Here is a 20,114-nt window from a genome sequence, read left to right on the forward strand (position 1 = left end):
AGCTCAGCAGGTCTGCCAGGATCTCAGAAGAAAAATCAAAGTTAAAATTTCAGGTCTGGTGGCCCTTCCTCAGAACTCTGTTCTCAAAACTCTAAGTTCTGAGGAAGGGTCACTTGACCCGAAACGTTAACTCTGATTTTTCTCCTCAGATGTTGCCAGACCTGCTGAGTTTTTCCAGAAACTTCTGTTTTTGTTCTTGATTTACAGAATCTGCAGTTCTTTCAGTTTTAATCATTTATACCCTGCCTGATGATGAGTCATTGAAATCTGCAGAAAATAGGGAGGTGAGATCTACTTTGTACTGGTTTGGCCTCAACTCAAGTATTTTGTCCAAGTTTAACATTATATATTTTAGGAAGAATGTGCAGACATTGCAGCAGATGAAAACAATAATTACAAGAATGGTTCCAGAGAAGAGGGACTTCAGTTGCATGGAAAGGCTAGAGGAGCTAGGATTATCATTCTAGAAAGGGCTAGAGGAAACGTGATAGCAATGTTCAAAATCACAAGGAGTTCAGACAAAGTAAATGGGGAAAACCAGTTTCCATTGGCTTAGGAATTGAAAACCAGAGGACTCTAATTTCAAGTTAATGGCAAAAGAACCAGAGTAATCGGGGAAAAAAAAAGAAACTTTTTTAAACAGTACATAGTTTAGAGGTAGCATACTGTTGCAAAGTTTGGTAGAGTATTTGTGGATTGGGAAGCAGGAATTTAGAATTTAGTGTTGGTAAAATGTTCGGGGGGAAAGCACTGCGTAGTCTGTTTAAAAGGTAAAGTGTTTTTTCTGTCCTTAATACATTCAAAACGAATGTCTGTGAGCAGCAGCTTGAAAGTTTTCAAGTACACAGTTCCAAATTGAAACAGTTGTATCAAAAGGCTGTATGGTTAGCAGTTTTTATTAAGGTAATACGTTTTTGAATTTAGCCAATCATTTTGAACCAGGCACTTAGATACTAAAAAGCAACTAAATTTAAATACGATGGATTTGACAACATAGGACTAATCCTACTGCAAACAATACTGATACATCATCAAGGGTATAAAAGGAAGGGGCAGTTGGACAAAACCCCAGGGAGATAACTTCCGTCTGCCAGAGTTAACAGCCCTCAGCTCTCAGGGGGGAATCGCTGGCTCTCACAGGCAGAAAACAGCGTCTAAATAACAAAGGTATCAATGGCACATCTAGCAAATATTCCTGACAGAGGAATGGATGGAGAAGGCACATAGCAGTCCGGAAGGCACGTAGCCTCGCTGTAATTTTGAGAGACTAATTTTTTTTTAGTCTCATATAAATGGGAGTTTTATTTATTGGAACAGCATACCATTAGAATCTTGCTTTATTCAGGAATAGTTAGTAGTTAGAAGGGGTTTATTTGATTTGTTAATAGTTTAGTTAATTTGTTCACTGTTCAAAAAATAAGTTATTACTTATTGATTGCAAAGTGAATGCTAGAGATTTATTTTATTTAACCACTAGTAGTTTTTAAAAGGCAGATTACACCACATTTCACACCTCTTTTACAGATTATGGGGCGAGGTGTTCCAGTTTTGTGTGTTTTGGTTTTAGTTCTCAGATGGGGGTCAACCTCCACTTTATAACAGTACACTGCCTGAGAGTTGATGTAAGCAGAGTCAAGTATGATTTTCAAGATGGAACTGGGTAATTATCTGAAGAGAAAGTAATTGCAGGGTTAAAGGAAAGGAGTGGACAAGGAGTAGCTGAGTTGCTCTTTCAGAAAGCTGACGTAAGGCTGTCCATGCTGTAACCATTCTATGATTTAATAAGTAGAGGTGAGCAGGGTACATAAAGACAATTCTCAGTAAGCCTGTTTAAAATTATCCTAATGTTACTATACATTAGTTATAGAATTGTCGAATCACTTCAGTGTGGAAGCAGGCCATTTCGCCTGTCGGATTCATACTGACTCTCCAAAGGACATCCCACCCAGATCCAACCCCCTATCCTATCCCTGTAACTCTACATTTCCCAGGCTAATCCACCTAGCCTACACATCCTGGACACTATGGGCAATTTAGAATGGCCAATCCACCTAGCCTGCACAGCTTTGAACTGTGGGAGGAAACTAGATGACCTGAAGGAAACCCATACAAACACGGGGAGAACGTTGTTCACAAGCTCACTGATTTTTGTCATTTATATAAATGATTTGGAGTGAACATAGGAGAAACGGTTAGCACGTTTTCAGATGACACCAAAATTGGCAGTGTAGTGGAGACTGAAGAAGGTTATCTCAGAATACAAGGGGATTTTGATCAGATGGGCTGAAGAGTGTTGGATTAAGTTTAGTTTAGATAAATGTGAGGGGTTGCACTTTGGTAAAGCAAATCAAGGCAGGACTTACACACTTAACAGTAGATCCTGGGGAGTGTTGCCAAACAAAGAGACCTGGGAATTAAAGTTCTCAAATCCTTCAAGGTAGACTCACAGGTAGATAGGGTAGTGAAGAAGGCATTTGGTGCACTGGCCTTCATAAGGATCTAGGCCTGAAACATCAATTCTCCTGGTCCTTTGATGCTGCCTGGCATGCCATGTTCCTGCAGCTCCACACTGTATCAACTCTGACTCCAGCACCTGCAGTTCTTGCTATCATTGAGTACAGGTGTTGGGAAGTCATGTAGCGGCTATACAGACATTGGTGAGGCCACTTTTGGAATACTGCATTCACTCTGGTCTCCCTGCTATGGGAAAGATGTTGTTAAAATTGAAAGGGTGCAGAAAAGATTTACGAGGATGTTGCCAAGATTGGAGGGTTTGATCAATTGGGAAAGACTGAATAGGCTGAGGCTATTTTCCCTGGAGGTTGGGTGGCTGAGATTTATAAAATCATGACTGGCATGGATAGGGAAAATCACCAAGGTCTTTTTCCCAGGGTCGGGAAATCCAAAACTCAGGGTATAGGTTTAAGGTGAGAGGAGAAAGACACAAAAGGGGCCTAAGGGGTAACATTTTCACACAGACAGTGATGCGTGTATGGAATAAGATGGTGGAGGAAGTGGTGGAGGCTGGTAAAATTATAACATTTAAAAAGCATCTGGATGGTACATAAATAAGAAGGGTTTAGAGGAATATGGGCCAAATACTGGCAAAGGGGACTATATTAATTTAGGATATTTGGTCGGCATGGATGAGTTGGACCGCAGGATCTGCTTCTGTGCTGTACAACACTATGACTTCAAAAGTGTACCATGACTATGGACGAGGTGTGCTAACATCTGCAATTAACCCACATGCTGAATTCCAAAGTTCAACAGTGCTGCTAATGGAGGTACCAAGGGACAGTTATGCATTTTCTGTCTGGTAAGAAATAACAGGAGGAGCTGCCTAAGAATTGTGCTCTTAACATTTCTAAGTGGCATTGGTGGATCTTAGGGAGCAAATCAGTTCGCAGCATCTGATATGAGAAATAGTCTGCACAGGTTTAAGTGTTCTGCAGTATTGTTGTGATATCTCCCACTACCAATGTTCCTTCTAAGCTGCTAGGTCATGCAGCAATCTGGAATATACTGCCCAGTGAAATTAACACGCCACACATGTGACAAAGAAAACAGAGAGAATCTCTACACCCTGTCTAACCCCTCTGCTCATACACAAATGTGCTGTTAGGGTTATGGAGCCAGAAGTATGTTTTGTTAGAAGGATTGCTGATGACACAGTGGTGTTGCCTCACAGCACCAGGGACCCAGGTTCGATTCCGGCCTTGGGCGACTGTCTGTGTGGAGTTTGCACATGCTCACTGGGTCTGTGTGGGTTTCTTCTGGGTGCTTTGGTTTCCTTCCACAGTCTAAAGATGTGTACAGTAGATGGCTTGGCCATGCTCAATTTCCCATGGTGTCTGGGGCAGGAAATGCAGGGACAGGGTCTGGATGGGAAGCTCTGAAGCGTTGGTGTCAACTCAATGGGCCAAATGGCCTGCTTTCACTATGTGGGGATTCTACAAAGCATCTCAGGAAAAAGAGGCCATGTCTTAAACAATTAAAAAATCACAACTCAACAAAAAACAAAGTCAACTGTTTACACATTGATGAAAAAAACAAGATAGTAAATACCAAGCACTGAAACAAAATCATAAGTTGCTGGAAAAACTTATGACAGGCAGCATATTTGGAGAGGAAGACATGTTAACGTTTTTGATCCAGTGACTCTTCTTCAGAAACAAGCATGGAAACTTGAAATTAAATTTGTTCTGTGGGACTCCAAATTTTATATATGGGATATAGGTGAAAGCAAAGGAACAATAATGTTCATGCCCTTAACATTGGAGAATTTCAGACTCTAAGCCTTTATCCAAAACCTGGCTGATATTTTCACTGCAACATTGTGACTGTGTTGCATTACTAAATTTGCTGCCTTTTCAGTGAGATATTAAACTAAGGTTCCATCCACTTGATTGTGAACATTTCACCAATATTTTGTTGAAAAGCAGAAAATTCTATTCTGGCTAATCTTTCTCAACTCATTTAACCAGATCTGCAATTTCTTTTAGATTTTCTTCCCTGCAAATGTGCTGCATTTCCCAGGTAACCAGGAATTAATTTGAGTTCTTTTAGACATAATGTAGGCCTAAAAGTCTTTTCAATCCTCCTCCCTTTTAAAGCATTCCACTTAAGTGGATATATAAAATGTATATAGAAAGCATCCATAACCTAAGACCCTTGCAGTGGGGAGGACTGAATGTAATGAGATCAAAACAATCATATACTTCATACCTATGGTGCACTGAGGTTTTTCAGAACACTTCCTTTTTTAAGGACCAATCCTTTAAGAAAGAAAACAGTATTCTCTTAAACAGTTTAACAATTTTTCCCAAACTATTAAACAAAGACCCTTAATTTTCAGTGCACCCAATTAATTTAGCTTATGAAACACAACTGAACTTTCAGATTTGAAACAGAACACAGAGAGCATAAAGAAATTGGTCATACTCGTACGTTATTTTTAAATGCTTACACTTCTGGAAAATAGATAAAGGTCAAAAATATTTAATAAAACCACATTATTCAGCTATCCTTGTACTGAGAAATGTGACTTTATTTACTTCTCCAAGATAGGTTTATCAGCCTATTTGTCTATATTTTTACTAGTTTATTGTTAGCAATCTATCACAAAAGTTTACAGAGTGCAACAAAACTTGGAACATACAAAGGGTTTGGTCCAAGGAAGAACAATTTTTTTTCATTCATTTAATGGATGTGAGTGCTTCACTGCTCATTCCTAGTTGTCCTCAAGAAAGTAATGGTGATCTGCCTTCTTGAACTACTACAGTCCACATGGTAAAAGTACATACATACAATGGAAGGAGAATTCCAGAATTCCAATTGAAGGGAATTCCAGGATTTTGACTCAGTGTCAAGGAACAGCAATATATTTCCAAGTCAGAGTGGAGTGTGACTTAGTAGGGAACTTGCAGGTGGTGATGTTCTCAGTGTGTACCTGCAGCCCTTGTCATTCTAGATGACAAATGTTGCAGGTTTGGAAAGTGTTTACTAAGAGTATTAGTGAATTGATGGAGTGTCTTTTATAGATGGTACACACTGCTGCCACTGCATGTGGTGGAGGCAGTGAACTTTGAACGAGTTAGATGTGGTTCTAATCAGGTAGGCTGGTTTGTCCTGAATTATGTTGACCCTTTTGAATGTTGCTGCAGACGCACTCATTCAGGCAAGTCAATTTAGTCTTCCATCACATTCTTGTGCCTAATAGTGGACAGGCTTTGAGGAGTCAAGAGGTGAGTTACTCACTCTCAGGCTCTGACCTGGTCTTATAGCCACTGAGACAATACTGTAAGCTTTAAAAGCTGTATTTTGTCCTTTTTTAATGAAGAAAGATTGAGACAGAGGCACCAAACAATCTTCTCAAAGCCAATAAAATAAACAGCTTGTGATGCCTTGGGTCTTCTTTTAAGTTGGAACAATAGAAGCAGCATGAATAGGTGAAGTCAAGTTTCCACAGAGCCAGGGTTCTTAGTTTTAGTTTTCTGCGGTTCCTTGGGTCTTAAAGTTGGATGTGGAACGTCTTATTCCTCTCTCTGTTACAGCTAAAAGCTGGAGTTCTCTTCCTGATACTAGGATTGCGTCTCAGGTAATTTATTTTACAGAATTGGGCTTTATGTTTGTGGGATGTAACTATATTGAAGTAGCTAAGTAGTTGTAGTTAATATGTATATTATTTTGTTAAGCATTTAAATAGTTATAGTCAAGCCAATTCTTTTATTTTTATTTGTATTTTAGCGGTAGCATAAAAATAAAGTGTGTTTTGCTTAAAGTCGAGTAGTTTGACCAATCAAATTGCATCTGAAATGCAACACCTTATACATACCTGTAACATCAAAAAAGGCTAGGGTCTAAACTATTTGCTTAATATATTTTCAGAGGATTTAGTCTGATCCCTAACACCACAACATTTATTTGTCTGCTCGGGTTGAGTAACTGGTCAACAGAAACCCCAAAATGTTGACGGTGAGGAATTCGGAACATAATGACATTTAATGTCAAAGGGTAATAGTTGAATTCGCTGTTTTTGGAGTGAGTAATTATCTGGCAATCATGTATTGCAAATGCCGTATACAGATCCTGCTGTATATGAACATAGACAGTTTCAGCACCTGAAGAGTAGCAAATTGTGCTGAAAATGATGCAATCATCAGCTTTTGATGATGCTGAGGATCTCAATCCTCTGCTTTATTCTTCCAAACAATTATCACTAAAATGGTTAGATCAAACAAATTGACATTTTTCTTACAATGTTGTAGGTCATTTTGTTTAGAATGCTGCGGAGCATCTCTTCAGTAGAATTTGGTACCACTGTCAAAAACATGAGCACAGAATTTTTGGAGAAGATTGTTGGACGTGGATTGGCCTGAAGTTTCCTTAATGAAATGAGAGCTTTGTAGTCACAGAACATCAAAGTGGCAGGGAAAAGCCTCCAAAAAAGGCAGTGAAATTGCAATATTGTTGAGTTAACACACATTGGTTCACATGCACTCTTCTCAGTATACTTTCACTTTTTCTACTATATAATTAGATCACTTTACAAGTTGGAGAAAGACATTAATAGCTTATTCCCTTTTTTTGTGGCATTGGTTAATTGAAAAAATATTAGCCAGGGCACTGGAGGAGAACTTATCCATTCTTCTTTAAATATTATAGTGGTGCCTATTTGGGGTTGATGTCCCCCCCAAGAGGCAGTAACTCCAAAAACGCAGCATTCCCTCAATGCTGCACACAAGTGTCAGTTTAAATTCTGCATTCTTGTCACTACAGTTAGATTGGGCTACAGACAAGAAAAGTGGTCCAGGTGTGTACAGCAAAATGCAAAGCAGGTTATGCTGGAACTATATGAAACACTCGTTACATTACAGCCACAGTAAGTACAGCACCATGTTACACAAAGGATTTGATCATAGAAGAGGGAGTACATTTATAAGGATTGTGCCTGGAAGGGAGAATTTTAGGATAAATTGGATAGGTTGGCTTTGTTTTATTTGAATTAGAGAAGTTGAGGGAAGGTTAAGTTTCCATGTATAAAAGATAGTGTGTACAAGAAGAATCTACTTGCTTTAGCACGAGCTTATAACCAGCTGCCAAAGGTTTAAAGCAATTAGTAGAGGAATTAGAGGGAAGTTCTTTCACCCAGGTATCTGGAACTAACTAAAATTACTGGTAGCAGCAAAAACCCTTGTAATATTTAAAACTTAGATAATCACTTGAGGTGGCACAACCTACACGGCTACAGACTGAGTTGGAAAATGTTATTAAACAGGATAGCTCTCTTTTAAGAAGCACAAACACAATGTTCTGAATGGTCTCCCGCACAGCATAAATCTTTCTCTTTTTCTCTGTAAGAATAAAATACTAACTAGGGATTGGGTAGTCATGTGGGGGAGGGTAGTTATCTATTGATTGCTCCTAGTGTTGTCCTTTAGTGAGTAAAAACAGGATTCAGATCATTACTGTGTCATTTTTGTCATGGTAGAGGAATGGTTTTGAAGTCTGCAATTCTGGGGCCAGTTCTGTGGTAGCACGTTCAACATGGGCTCATACTTCAACACAGTTAGGGCCAGATCCTAACTGGAAACCTAGTCAGTGCTAGGGGATTGTTTAAACTAATTTGGCAAATGGTTAGGCATCTAGATATAGTACTGAAAAAATGGCAAAAAGGTGAATAGAGAACTGAGACAGAGTTAGAAATGATGAAGCATCAGATGTGATCATAAACCACTGCGTTTTCTAAGTTGTGATCATAGGCCACTGTATTTTTTAAGTTAAGTTTAGATTGTATGTGTATAAATGCACAAAGGTTAATAAGGTTGATTAGCTGAAAATAGTCAACAGGGAATATAGTGGCAAATACAGAGACCTAATCCGAAGAAAGGAGAACGAGATATGTAATATTCCTAGGCAGATGGTGTTCAGGAAAGATAGGGAAAATAAAGTGTAGAAGGCAGGGAGTGGCAAAGAATTTGAAGAGGAAAACATTGCAGTATTAGGCAGAATGTCCTTGAGGGATAAAGATAAAATAAAGCACTGTTAAAAAGGGTGGTGGATGCAACTGCACTAGCAGCCTTCAAAAAGTAATTGGATAAATACTGGAAAAAGAAACTTGCAGGTTTATGGGGAAACAGCAGGTGAATGGAACCAAATTGACTGTTCTTTGAAAGAGGTCGTACAGTCACGATGGGTCGAATAGTCTCCTTTTGAATTGTTTTGTTCTAAAATTTAATGACACTGGCCCTAGCTCACTGTCCAATTACCACTCGCCTGGTGTAGAGATTAAATTAAACTCTGAAGCTGGGGCAATCAAAATGGCCCGCTAATATTCACTGTAAATAGGTATTCAGGCAAGTTAGCAGGCAGCTGCCAGTGTCTTTGGAACTATACCACTGCATGAGCATTTAGGACAGCAGGGTGGAAAACTACGTAAATAAAAACATGGTACAGCACATATGTGCACATTCACAGCTATTGGACACTTCTGTAAAATTCTTTGGCAACGAACGTACACAATTATTTCCACAGAATTAAAATTTTAAATTTCAACCTTCTTAAAGCATCCTTTTATTTTAGTCTTGTTGCTATTTAAAAAAACTACTGTTGCCCCAAAACTATTTTGATTTTACTCACACATGAAGTGTTAGTTTTTCAGAATGACAGAGCAAGTCAGCTGCAATACTGTCTCTCCAGTGATTTTCCTTTGAAAAGTAATTCATTGCAATGTTTTCTCTGTTTTTAATAACCAGCTCCATGGAAGAATAGAATCATATAGATGATGGTGCATTAGTGAATTAAATGATTGCTTTGAAATGTTTACTGTTATGTAGTCTTTAGTAAATGCAATATGTAATGAAGTGTCACATACCTAATTTACATTTGTGGTGGTTAGAAGAGAGCTCATGTTCACCATTTTATTGATCTCACCAGTTCTGTAGCTATTTTCCACTACTTGTTAAAACTGTAGCCATGGTAACCTTGAACATCTACTGCAGCAAAGTGTCTCTTGTGGAGGTTAAAGGAGAAATCAAAAAGAACGTAATTGCACATTCACTGTTACATGCTTGTGCATCATCATTTCAGAGGCATGGGAGCATGTAGTGATTTTCACAGATTCATCAGTAGTAATTTGATCTAATTGAAATAAAATAGAAAGATTCATTCTCTCTTTTAACGAAAATTATTTTTCCAGGTATATCTTAAATTGAAATTAAAAATGCAGCTTGTTTGGCTTTGAGGCAAATTCAAAGATATTATCCTGACATTTGTATCAAAAAATGACAATAATAGTTCTATGTTAGTTGGTAGCAATATTATGTACTGTGATATTGAACCACATGAGCAAGAAGCTCCCAGATTCTAATCCTGAGCTCTGATGAGTTAAGACATCTTACCCACAATCTGAACAGGATTGATAGAACTGGCATCAGTGGTCCTGGGAGGATAAAAGTTATTCATGGTTCTAGCTCTCATGACCTCTCAAAAGCTCTACCTCAGCTGCAAAATCTGCATGTATGTAATATGAATGAAAGGAGAACAGGACTTGTGCGATGAATTCTGATGGACTAGCCTATTGATGCAAAATGAGTAATACCCATATGTGAAAGGTACCACAGAATTATCAATCCATGTAGAACTTGATCTCAGAAATTGTTAGTATATTCAAAACAGTTAGGAAGAAGTGTCTATGTGCAGTGACAGAGTATGGCGGGGTTGTGTGAAGGCAGGGGAAATATTCCTTCCTTAACTATTTGTTCTTCAAAAATTAAAACAGGGGCAAATTGGAAAGAGCTCACAGTAGTCAGCTTCAGATAAACAGCTAGAACTGGGGTCATATGGTCTTTGTATCCAATATCTATGGTTATATTCTGTGATATCAGAATGAAAACATTCTGTGAAAACATTAATGCCAAGCAAAACAATTTAGAATTTCTTGATTTTTCATAATTTATTATCGTCAGTTATCACTGATTGTGGTAAAACTGATCTGCTTTACTGGAGTCCTTGAGGGAAAACAATCTACCATCCTTACTCTGCATGTGATTCCAGACCCATAGCAATTTGATTTTTGACACTGAAAACTTCAGACCTTTAATAACTGTTCATGCAATGAAGGAATCTGCATTAATTCTTTCTGGAATAAACTGTTTCCTGAGGTAAAACACACAAAGGCAAGCAGTTAGAAAGGAAATAAAAGTAACAATACAATTAACCATCCCTGAGGAAAAAATGTTGATGCAGCATAGACAAACTGTTTCCTGGGAGAGAGGAGGTAACATCTGCTTGATGACTAGCTGCCATGTGACAAATGGGAAATTAAGAGTGCCTGCAGAAGAATTTAAGGAGTTAATGGCAAGACAGGCTGTGTTTTGACAAGACAGCTAACACTGAATGTAAACAGGGAACAGAGAAACTAGGTTGAGAGCAGCTGGCATTCAGTTCTAATAAGAAAGCAAGCCACACACTTGGTGACCTCATAAGTGTCATAAGTAATATCACATCATAAGCTTAATGAGACAGAAAATACTAAAGAATTCAACTTCAGGATTTTTGAACAGCAGAACTCTGGAGAACCGAACTGCACAAAAATCCAGAAAGCAGGAAATGCAGATGCTGGAGTCAGAGATAACACAGTGTGGATAACACAGCAGGCCAAGCAGCATCAGAGGAGCTGGAAAGGTGACATTTGGGGTCAGGACGCTACTTCAGAAATGGAGAGGGACAAGGGAGCTCAGAAATAAATAGAGACGAGGGGTGGGGCTGGGGAAGGTAAGTGAGATGGTGATAGGTGAGTGCAGGTAGGGAGTGGTGGTGATTGGTCAATAAGATGAGAGGGGCAAATAGATGGGATAGAAGATGAACAGGTTGTGTCATGTCAAGGAGGTGGGGATGAGAGGGAGGGTCGGACATAGGATGAGGCTGGGGGTGGGGAGATTTTGAAACTGATGAATTCCATGTTTTGCCCATTGAGTTCTAGGCTCCTGGGGCGGAGTACGAGGTACTGCTCCACCAGTTTGCGAGTAGCATCATTATGAAACTGGAGGAGGCACAGGATGGACATGTCACCCAGGGAGAGTCAGTGGGAGAGGGAGTTGAAATGGTTCATGACCGTAAGGTGGTGTTGTTATCAAATGTGGTCTACTGCATCTACTGCTCCTGATATGGCCTCCTGTATATCGGTGAGACCAAGTGGAGGTTCGGAGGCTGTTTCGTAGATCACCTGCGCTCTCTTTGTGACAAACAACAACACCTTCTGGCTGCAAATCATTTCAACTCCCCCTCCCACTCCCTGGGTGACATGTCCATCCTGGGCCCCCTCCAGTATCACAATAATACCACCCGGAAATTGGAGGAGAAGCACCTCATATTCCACCTGGGGGGGCCTACAGCCCAATGACTTAAATGTAGATTTTACCAGTTTCAAAATCTCCCTACCCCCAGCCTCATCACATGACCAACCCTCCCTCTCTCATCCCTGCCTCCTTGACTTGACGCAACCTGTCCATCTTCTCTCCCACCTATCCACTCTTCCCACCTTACCGACCAATCCCCATCACTCCCTGCCTGCACTCACCTACCACCATCCCACATACCTTCCCCAGCCCCACATCTCCTCACCATGAATTTCTGAGCTCCCTTCCCCCTTCCCATTTCTGAAGAAGGGTCCTGACCCCAAAGGTCAACTTTCCTGCTCCTCTGATGCTGCCTGGCCTGCCGAGTTATCCACACTGTGTTGTCTCTGGCTCTAGCATCTGCAGTTCTTACAGGTTTTTAAAGCCGAAGCATTTGCAGTAATATTCAGCCAGAAGTGCTGAGTGGATGATCCATCTCAGCCTCCTCCAATGGACTCCAGCACCACAGGTATCACTTCAGCCAATTCAATTCACTCCACGTGACATCAAGAAATAATTGGAGGCACTGAATAATTCAAAGGCTGTGGATCCCGACAATATTCCAGCATTGGCACTGAAGATTTGTGTTCCAGAACTTGCTGTTCACCTTGCCAAGCTCTTCTGGTACAGTTACAACACTGGCATCTAGCCAATAATGTGGAAAGTTGTCCAGATATGACCTTTACACAAAGAACAGGGCAAATTCAAACTGGTTAATTACTGCCCACCAGTCTACTCTCGATCATCAATAAAAAGTGACACAAGATGTCATCAACAGTGTTACCTGCTCAGTGATGCCCAGTTTGGGTTCCACTAGGGCCACTCAGATCCTTACCTCATCCCAACCTTGCTTCAAACATGGACAAAAAAGTCGAATTCCTGACATGGGGTGACAGTGACCTTGTTGGTAATTGTCATTTCAAAAACAACAAAATTAGAGCATCGCAATTTCCCACTCTTCGTCAGATACAAGCCTGCAGCTCAACCCCACGCAGTATCTATATGTTAAGTTAAAAATAATTCGTTTTGCAAGACTATTCTTGATTATTTAAACAATGTGCTGGTGAGGAAGTACAAAATGGATTTGGCTAAGTAATTTATAGTTAAGAGGTGAACGCCGGTTGCAAACTCCTGTATTAACGTAATGCGTATATTCCATTATCTGTCAGTGCGGCCGATGTCGAAAACAATGGCATTTTCATGCATTGAAAAATAATATTGTCTGTTTGCATTTAAATGCAATTATTTAAAGAATGACAAAAACCCAAGGCAACATCTCTTCGATGCGCTGAGGAAAGAGGGCAGTCTATTTATATGTCCAGCTGCGTCGTTCAAACTTCGGAAATGGGGGTTTACTTCCGCTTCTGAGAGAGAGGATTGTGATTCACCAACTCATCCTCAACCTTTCACAATGCACTGTTAATCTCCGACCGTCTCCCAATGCCCATACCTTAGTGCCGGCGGTTTTGCCCTTGAATGCCATGAAACTATCACATCGACTTAGAAGAGTCTGGATAGTGTCCTTCACTCATTTCTTTCCACAATCACCTCTTTTCCATGTCTCCACAGGATGTCTTCGATCTAAAGTAAGAAACAGCGCCTACCACAGATCAAATGGAAAATAAAACGCCTAATTCCTAGCCCACCCATTTCCACGGTCGTAAAGCTTGTTTAAGTTTTTTGCGAATCGTATAACGTGTCTTTTCATCTGAAGTTTTCTGCATGAAACAGTACAAGTACCGGGATTACAAAGTGTGGAGCTGGATCAACACAGCAGGCCGAGCAGGAGCTTCTGATGAAGTGTCTCGGCCCGAAACGTCAGCTTTTGTGCTCCTGAGATGCTGCTTGGCCTGCTGTGTTCATCCAGCCTCACACTTTATTATCTTGGATTCTCCGGCATCTGCAGTTCCCGTTACCTCGGATCCAAGTGCCGGGATGCTAGTTTGGTTAAATACCGAAAAGGGTCACGACCTGAATCGTTAACGTTGATCGCTCCCCACAGATGCCGCCGGAACTGCTGAGTAAGCCTTACCAGCAATTTCTGTGTTTAAATTATTTATTTGATTCAGATTATAGCACTCTGGGTTGGAAAATGTGAACTGGACGTCAGCACATAGTTAAAAACAGATGTACGTTAAAATATCGCCTCAATGTCCGAAAGCGCTTTGCAGTCTGTGAAATGTAATCACTGTTGGAAAGTAGGAAATGGACAGATAACTGCCCACAAACAGCAATGCAATAAATCTCACTGGTGTCCATTGAGAAATAAATATTCGCCAACGAGTCACTTGGGAGATCTTAAGCCCTACTTGCACCTGCTTTTCTTCAAAATGCTGCTATGGGATCTCTTCTGCAAGAAGAAGCAAGAATATTGTTTAAAATTTAAGATGAAAGACTGCACTTTCAATTGTGCGTTTAGGCACTGATGCGACGTACACAATTTTCTACATAAAGCTGTGTGTTAAACCCACAACCTTATGACTCAAAGTCAAGGGCACGACTCCCACCGTGTCAAATCTGACTCCGAAATCTACACGGAGCCCACTACAGCACAGTACCGGAAAAGGACTGTATTCCCAAAAGAAAGAGCTGGTAATACTGGCTCCAGTGGAAAACCAGTATATTAAGGTCGAAGTAAATTATTGCAGATGCAGGACTCTATATTAAAAACAAAGAAAAATCTGGAAATCACAGCGCGTATAGCAGTATTCATGGAGGGAGAGCAAGCTAATGTTTCATGTCTAAATTAGATAACACAGTGTGGAGCTGAAGGAACACGGCAGGCCAGGCAGCATAAGAGGAGCAGAAAATTTGACATTTCCAGTCAGGATCCTTCTTCAGAAATGCCGAAGGGGAAGGAAGCTCAGAAATAAATAGGGGAGGGGTGGGGTTGGGGAAGCTAGGTGGGATGGTGATAGGAAAGTGCACGTAGAGAGTGGTGGAGATTGGTCAGTGAGGTGGGAGGAGTGGATAGATGGGAGAGAAGATAGACAGGTTGTGTCAAGTCAAGGAGGTGGCGATGAGGTGGTGGGTTGGACATGAGATGAGGGAGATTTTAAAACTGGTGAAATCCATGTTTAGACCACTGGGCTGTAGGGTCACGAGATGGAATATGAGGTGCTGCTCCTCCAGTTTGTGGGTGGTGTCATTGTGACACTGGAGGAGGCCCAGGATGGACGTCACCCAGGCGGTGTGGGGGGAAGTTAAAACGGTTCTCGACCAGAAAGTATTGTCATTTGTTGCGAACAGAGCGCAGATGCTTTACAAAACAATCTCAGAGTCTCCGCTTGGTCTCATGATGTACAGGAGGCTACATCGGGAGCACTGGATGTTGTAGGCCAAGTTAATGGATGTGCAGGTGAACCCCTGTCAAATGTGGAAGGTTTGTTTTGTGCCCTGAGTGGAGGTGAGGAAGGAAGTCTAGGTGCAGGTGTAGCACTCCCTATAGTTGCAAGGAAAGGTCCGGTGTGTGCTGGGGTTAGTAGGGAGTGTGGCACTGATAAGGGAGTCGCAAAGAGAGTGGTCCCTTTGAAAGGCAGATGGGGTGGGGAGGGAAATATATCTTTGGTTAGGGTCGGATTGCAGGTGGCAGAGAATGATACGTTGGATGTGGAAGTTGGTGGGGTGTGTGTGGACAAGGGGGATTCCGTCTTTGTTTTTGTTGGGGAGAGGGGGCGTGAGGGCTGAGGGGCACGAAATGCAAGAGATGCAGATGAGGGTTTTTCAATCGCCAAAGGAGGATACGCTACAGTCCTTGAAATGGGAGGACATCTGGGATGTGTGGGAGTGGAATGCCCGACTGTGGGAGCAGATGTGGTAGAGGCGGAGGAATTGGGAGTAGGGGATGGCATTCTTGCAGGAGGGTGGGTGAAAGGAGGTGTGGTCTAGGGAGCTGTAGGAGCAGTTAGGTGATGGAAAATAAAAATATAGGGGCAGACAAAGGGTTAAATCTTACAGTGATCAGTAGGATCACGTACTGAATTATGGAATGTTACAATAATCAATGAAATGCTGTACCTTAATAGAATGAGGTGCTTGAGCATAGGTCAAGGGAGTGTAGAACAATGGTAGTATAACTAGACTAGCTATTAACAGCAGCTTAATTAGGTTAATTAAAACATGTAACACAGAAGTAAGGACTAGCATGATGTAATGGGGCCTACCCGAGGCAAGGACTAGCATGATATAATGGGGTCAACCCGAGGTGAAGGACCATTATGGCAGATGTAGTAATAAATAATCACTATCTTATAAATTAAGTTTGAAGTAGAAGGGACCATTGTGGCAGAAAATAATCATAATCTAATAAGATGAGAAATAATTGTAGCAGAGATGATGCAGCAGATGAATAGCTCGGATAGATAATGCTAATTAACACAATTGGTTATGCTGGCAACCTGAGAAAGAGCATGATAACTGAAAATGTAGAAAGGATAACAAGCCCCGAGGATTGGGGGCGATCAGAAAACCACTTTCTGATTGTCACAGCCTTTGTTTACAAATAAAGGTTTACTTTCTTGAAGAACTCTCTACGTCTCCTGGTCATTTCTCCATGACACAGGCTTGAAATAGATGTCAGTTTTGAGGCGGTGACCAGATTTGGAGACAGACAAGTCCAGGAAGGAGAGGGAGGTATCGGAGATGGTCCAGGTGAATTTGAGGTTGGGGTGAAAGGTGTTAGTAAAGTTGATCAACTGTTCAAGCTCCTCGTGGGAGCATGAGGCAGCACCAATACAGTCAACAATGTAGAAGAGGTAGGGGATACTGCCAGTGTAGCAATGGAAGAGGGACTGTTCCACGTATCCTATAAAGAGGAAGGCACAACTTGGGCGCATTCGGGTGCCCATAGCCACCCCCCCTTAGTCTGTATGAAGTGGGAGGAGTTAAAGGAGAAGTTTTAAGGGTAAGGACAAGTTCAGTTAAGTGGATGAGGGTGATGGAGGGGGATTCTTTGGGCCTGCAGGAGAGGAAGAAGCTGACAGCTTTTAGTCATCCACATTGGGAACAAAAGTGTACAGGGATTGGATGTGCATAATGAAGACGAGGTGTTGGGGTCCAGGGAATTGGAAATCTTGGAGGTGGTGTAGGGCATTGGGCCCTGGACTTAGGTGAGGAGTTCCGGGACCATGGGGGAGAAAACAGAGTCAAGGTAAGCAGAGGTAAGTTCAGTGGGGCAAGAACAGGCAGAGGCAATGGGTTGGCCGGGACAGTCAAATTTGTCGATTTTGGTAAGGAGATAGAAACGGGCAGTGCAGGGTTGGGAAACAATGAGATTAGAGGCTGTGGTTGGGAGGTCACCTGACGTGGTGAGGTTATGAATGGTTTGAGAGATGATAGTTTGGTGTCTAGGATTTTAGAGCAGATTTGTATGTTTTGGTGGTCAGGAGTAGGATCATGATCAAGGGGGCAATAGGAGGAGGTGTTAGAGAGGTGGCTCCTGGCCTCGGTGATGTAAAGGTCAGTGCGCCGTACCACTACTGCATTGCCCTTATCTGCGGGTTTGATGGTGAGGTTAAAGCTGGAGCAGAGGGCTGCATGTTCTGTGGGGGAGAGGTTGGAGTGCATGAGTGGGGTGGAGAGGTTGAAGCAATCATGTTGCGATAGCAGTTGGAGATGAAGAGGGAGAGTAGGAGGCCTCGGGGTGGTGTCTAGGAGGATAAGATATGTTGGAGGTGGGAGAAGGGGTTGTAGAGGGTGGGTTAAACTCACAGTTAAAGAAACAGGCGTGGAGACAGAAAAACTGTTCGACATCCAAGCGTGAACGGAATTCATTGATGTGTGGGCACAGGGGAATGACTGTTCGTCTTCAGTGAGGGGGGTGATCAGGGCAGATAGTGAATACCTGGCAGGGCTTGGGGCTGGGACTGGGTGTAGAGCTGGTAGCTGGGTTGGAGCTGTGTATGGGGGCAGAGTTAGTGATGTCTAATTGACTCTTCTTCAGAGCTGACGTGAAGTGTGGAGGAGACACCATTATTAGACAATGGTGCAATGGGTAGCTCCTGGGGGAGGCATGGATGCTGACTGTCCCACTGTAATTTCCAGTATGTTATATTACTTACTTCCAATAATAATTCAGAGTGATAATCCAGCCACAGTACTTCAGATAAAACCATCCTAAGCTGCCTGCTCCAAAGAACATGAAACATCCCAAGGTTAAATTTAAAGGAGAGTAGAGAGTACTGCTGATAAATAAGCCCTTTCCTCAACCCAAAAATGATACAGCTGGTTATTTGAAGGGTCCCGACCTGAAATGTCAAGCTTTCCTGCTCCTCTGATGCTGGTTGGCCCGCTGTGTTCATCCAGCTTCACACCGTGTTATCTCTGGTTATTTGTGAGATTTGATTGTACTTTATTTCCCTACATGATTATTGGATTGTCAGCTCACCACAGGTAAGGTAGATTACCACCGGCGTACCGTTTTACAATGATTTATCTGCTGATAGTTGCATTAGAGAGGGAGTGAAGTTAGGCAGCTAATTTTTGATTGTCAAGAGAAGTTTAAAAAAAATGATGTAAAACATAATTTAGAAACTGGGATCATTGTGGTTCTGGGTTTATGAAGTCTTCAAATTTCAGTCCCCACATAATCAGATTTCTGCACTGTCTGTAATAAGTGACATAGGAACACACTTCCTTTCTGTACCCCAGTGTACATTGCTGGCAAATATGAGGAGTGAGGTGGGGGGGACGGGTTAACAAGTAACCAAGGCTCCTTAGGCAACACCTTCCAAACCCATGACCATATACCACCTCGAAGGTCAAAAGCAGCAAATACATTAGAACACCACCTAATGACTATTCCTCTAATGTCTCTGGGTCAAAATCCAGGAACTCTCTCCTTAACAACATTATGGATCTACCATACCAAACAGTTTGAGTAGTTTAAGAAAGAAGCTCACTACTACCTTCTCAAGAGCTACAGGCTCGCCCAGGAATGGAGACCATATCCCTTTAATAGCTTTTTTGTAAAAAAAAGTTTTAATTTATGTAAATTATATTAGTTATTATATTATTATATTATGTACAAAGTTGTACCATAGCTGTTTAATGAACTATTCAAATGACTTGGGTGTGGCAAGACTGCCAAACTGATCTGATCTGTTGCTTATGGATTGTTCAGCTCTGCCCATCGTATACATGGCAAGTAAGTAATACGGTCCTTCACCAGGTTGACACCACAATGTACTGCTTCTAGTATGCCATCCTAGCTGTGTCATAAGGATAAAACAATAGTTGCAGAAGAGTGACATGCTGCTCACAGAATGGGCATACAATAACTTGCTGAAAGTCAAATCCATAAATTAAATATTCTACTATGAAGAAAAAATAAACTAAATATTATAATTCCCACAATCTCCTTTCAAATTAGGCACAAATCCCTTTTTCAAGTCAGCTTTCACTATTCACATGCTGCGATACCTTAAATTCCCTCTATGTTGCCATGACACGCATTTTATGATGTTTTTCAACTGTTGACTACTTGTGTCATTTCAGTCCTTTCTACCATAAGAAAAATTGTTAACATTGCTTCCCTTCTTTCCAAGTCATTATCCTAAGATCTGGATTTTTACTTGTTGCCATTTTAATTTGCTCAGAATGCTACAATTTTTTGTAAATTTAGACTATAAAGGAGAACATCATGCTGCAATTCCATCTCAGTACATTTTACAAAATGCTAGTATCCTGGATAGATACAATGTAATTCTGCCTCTATAGTCTATTTAAAACAGCAATCATTGACATACAATATGATAGTTTATCAGATTTTGAACTGTCATACTTTAAGCATTTCCTAATTGCTCTGTCATACCGAACAGCCTATTCATTGTTGAGTATTTTGTTATTTGGCATCTCACATTTACTGATAAAAAAATGAATATGTCATTTATTTATCCCTAAGAACAAAGGAACAGGAGTAAGCCATTTATTCTTTTGAATCTGTTCAATTGCTGTAAATCCTTCTGCACCTTTTTGTAAAATCTTTTTCTGCTCAATGATGTTTATAAATATGCTATTTATAACATTTTCAGTGAGTTAACGCCAAACAAAATAAGCAATACAAAATACAGGTCGAGCTCTTGACAGAAGCTAAAATGCAAATCAGTCATCAAGCTGTTCATTATATCATCATTGATGTCAGATCTAATGTAACATCTCTGGTTTATATATGAGACAATGTCAGAAATCATTCTTGTGATTACTGTATAAGTTTAT

At 41.0% G+C, this 20,114-nt stretch overlaps 1 protein-coding gene across 14 annotated transcripts in view; it reads right to left on the reverse strand.

Moving 5' to 3' along the window:
• Positions 1–20,114, reverse strand: part of LOC125464905 (transmembrane protein 244-like) — an 81,676-nt gene that overhangs the window by 22,567 nt on the left and 38,995 nt on the right. For 5 of the 14 annotated variants that reach the window (XR_007250116.1, XM_048557775.2, XM_048557778.2 and 2 more), the window contains exon 1: positions 12,736–13,339. The exons of 1 other annotated variant lie outside the window; for it this stretch is intronic. Coding sequence is in view for 6 of the 13 variants with exons in the window: in XM_048557775.2 (XP_048413732.1) it covers positions 12,736–12,786 (51 nt within the window). In the remaining 7 variants the exon portion in view is untranslated. 8 more of the 14 variants (XM_059654378.1, XM_048557781.2, XM_048557779.2 and 5 more) reach the window with 7 other exon arrangements.

The sequence above is a fragment of the Stegostoma tigrinum genome, chromosome 24 (assembly GCF_030684315.1).
Source record: "Stegostoma tigrinum isolate sSteTig4 chromosome 24, sSteTig4.hap1, whole genome shotgun sequence".
NCBI lineage: Eukaryota > Metazoa > Chordata > Chondrichthyes > Orectolobiformes > Stegostomatidae > Stegostoma > Stegostoma tigrinum.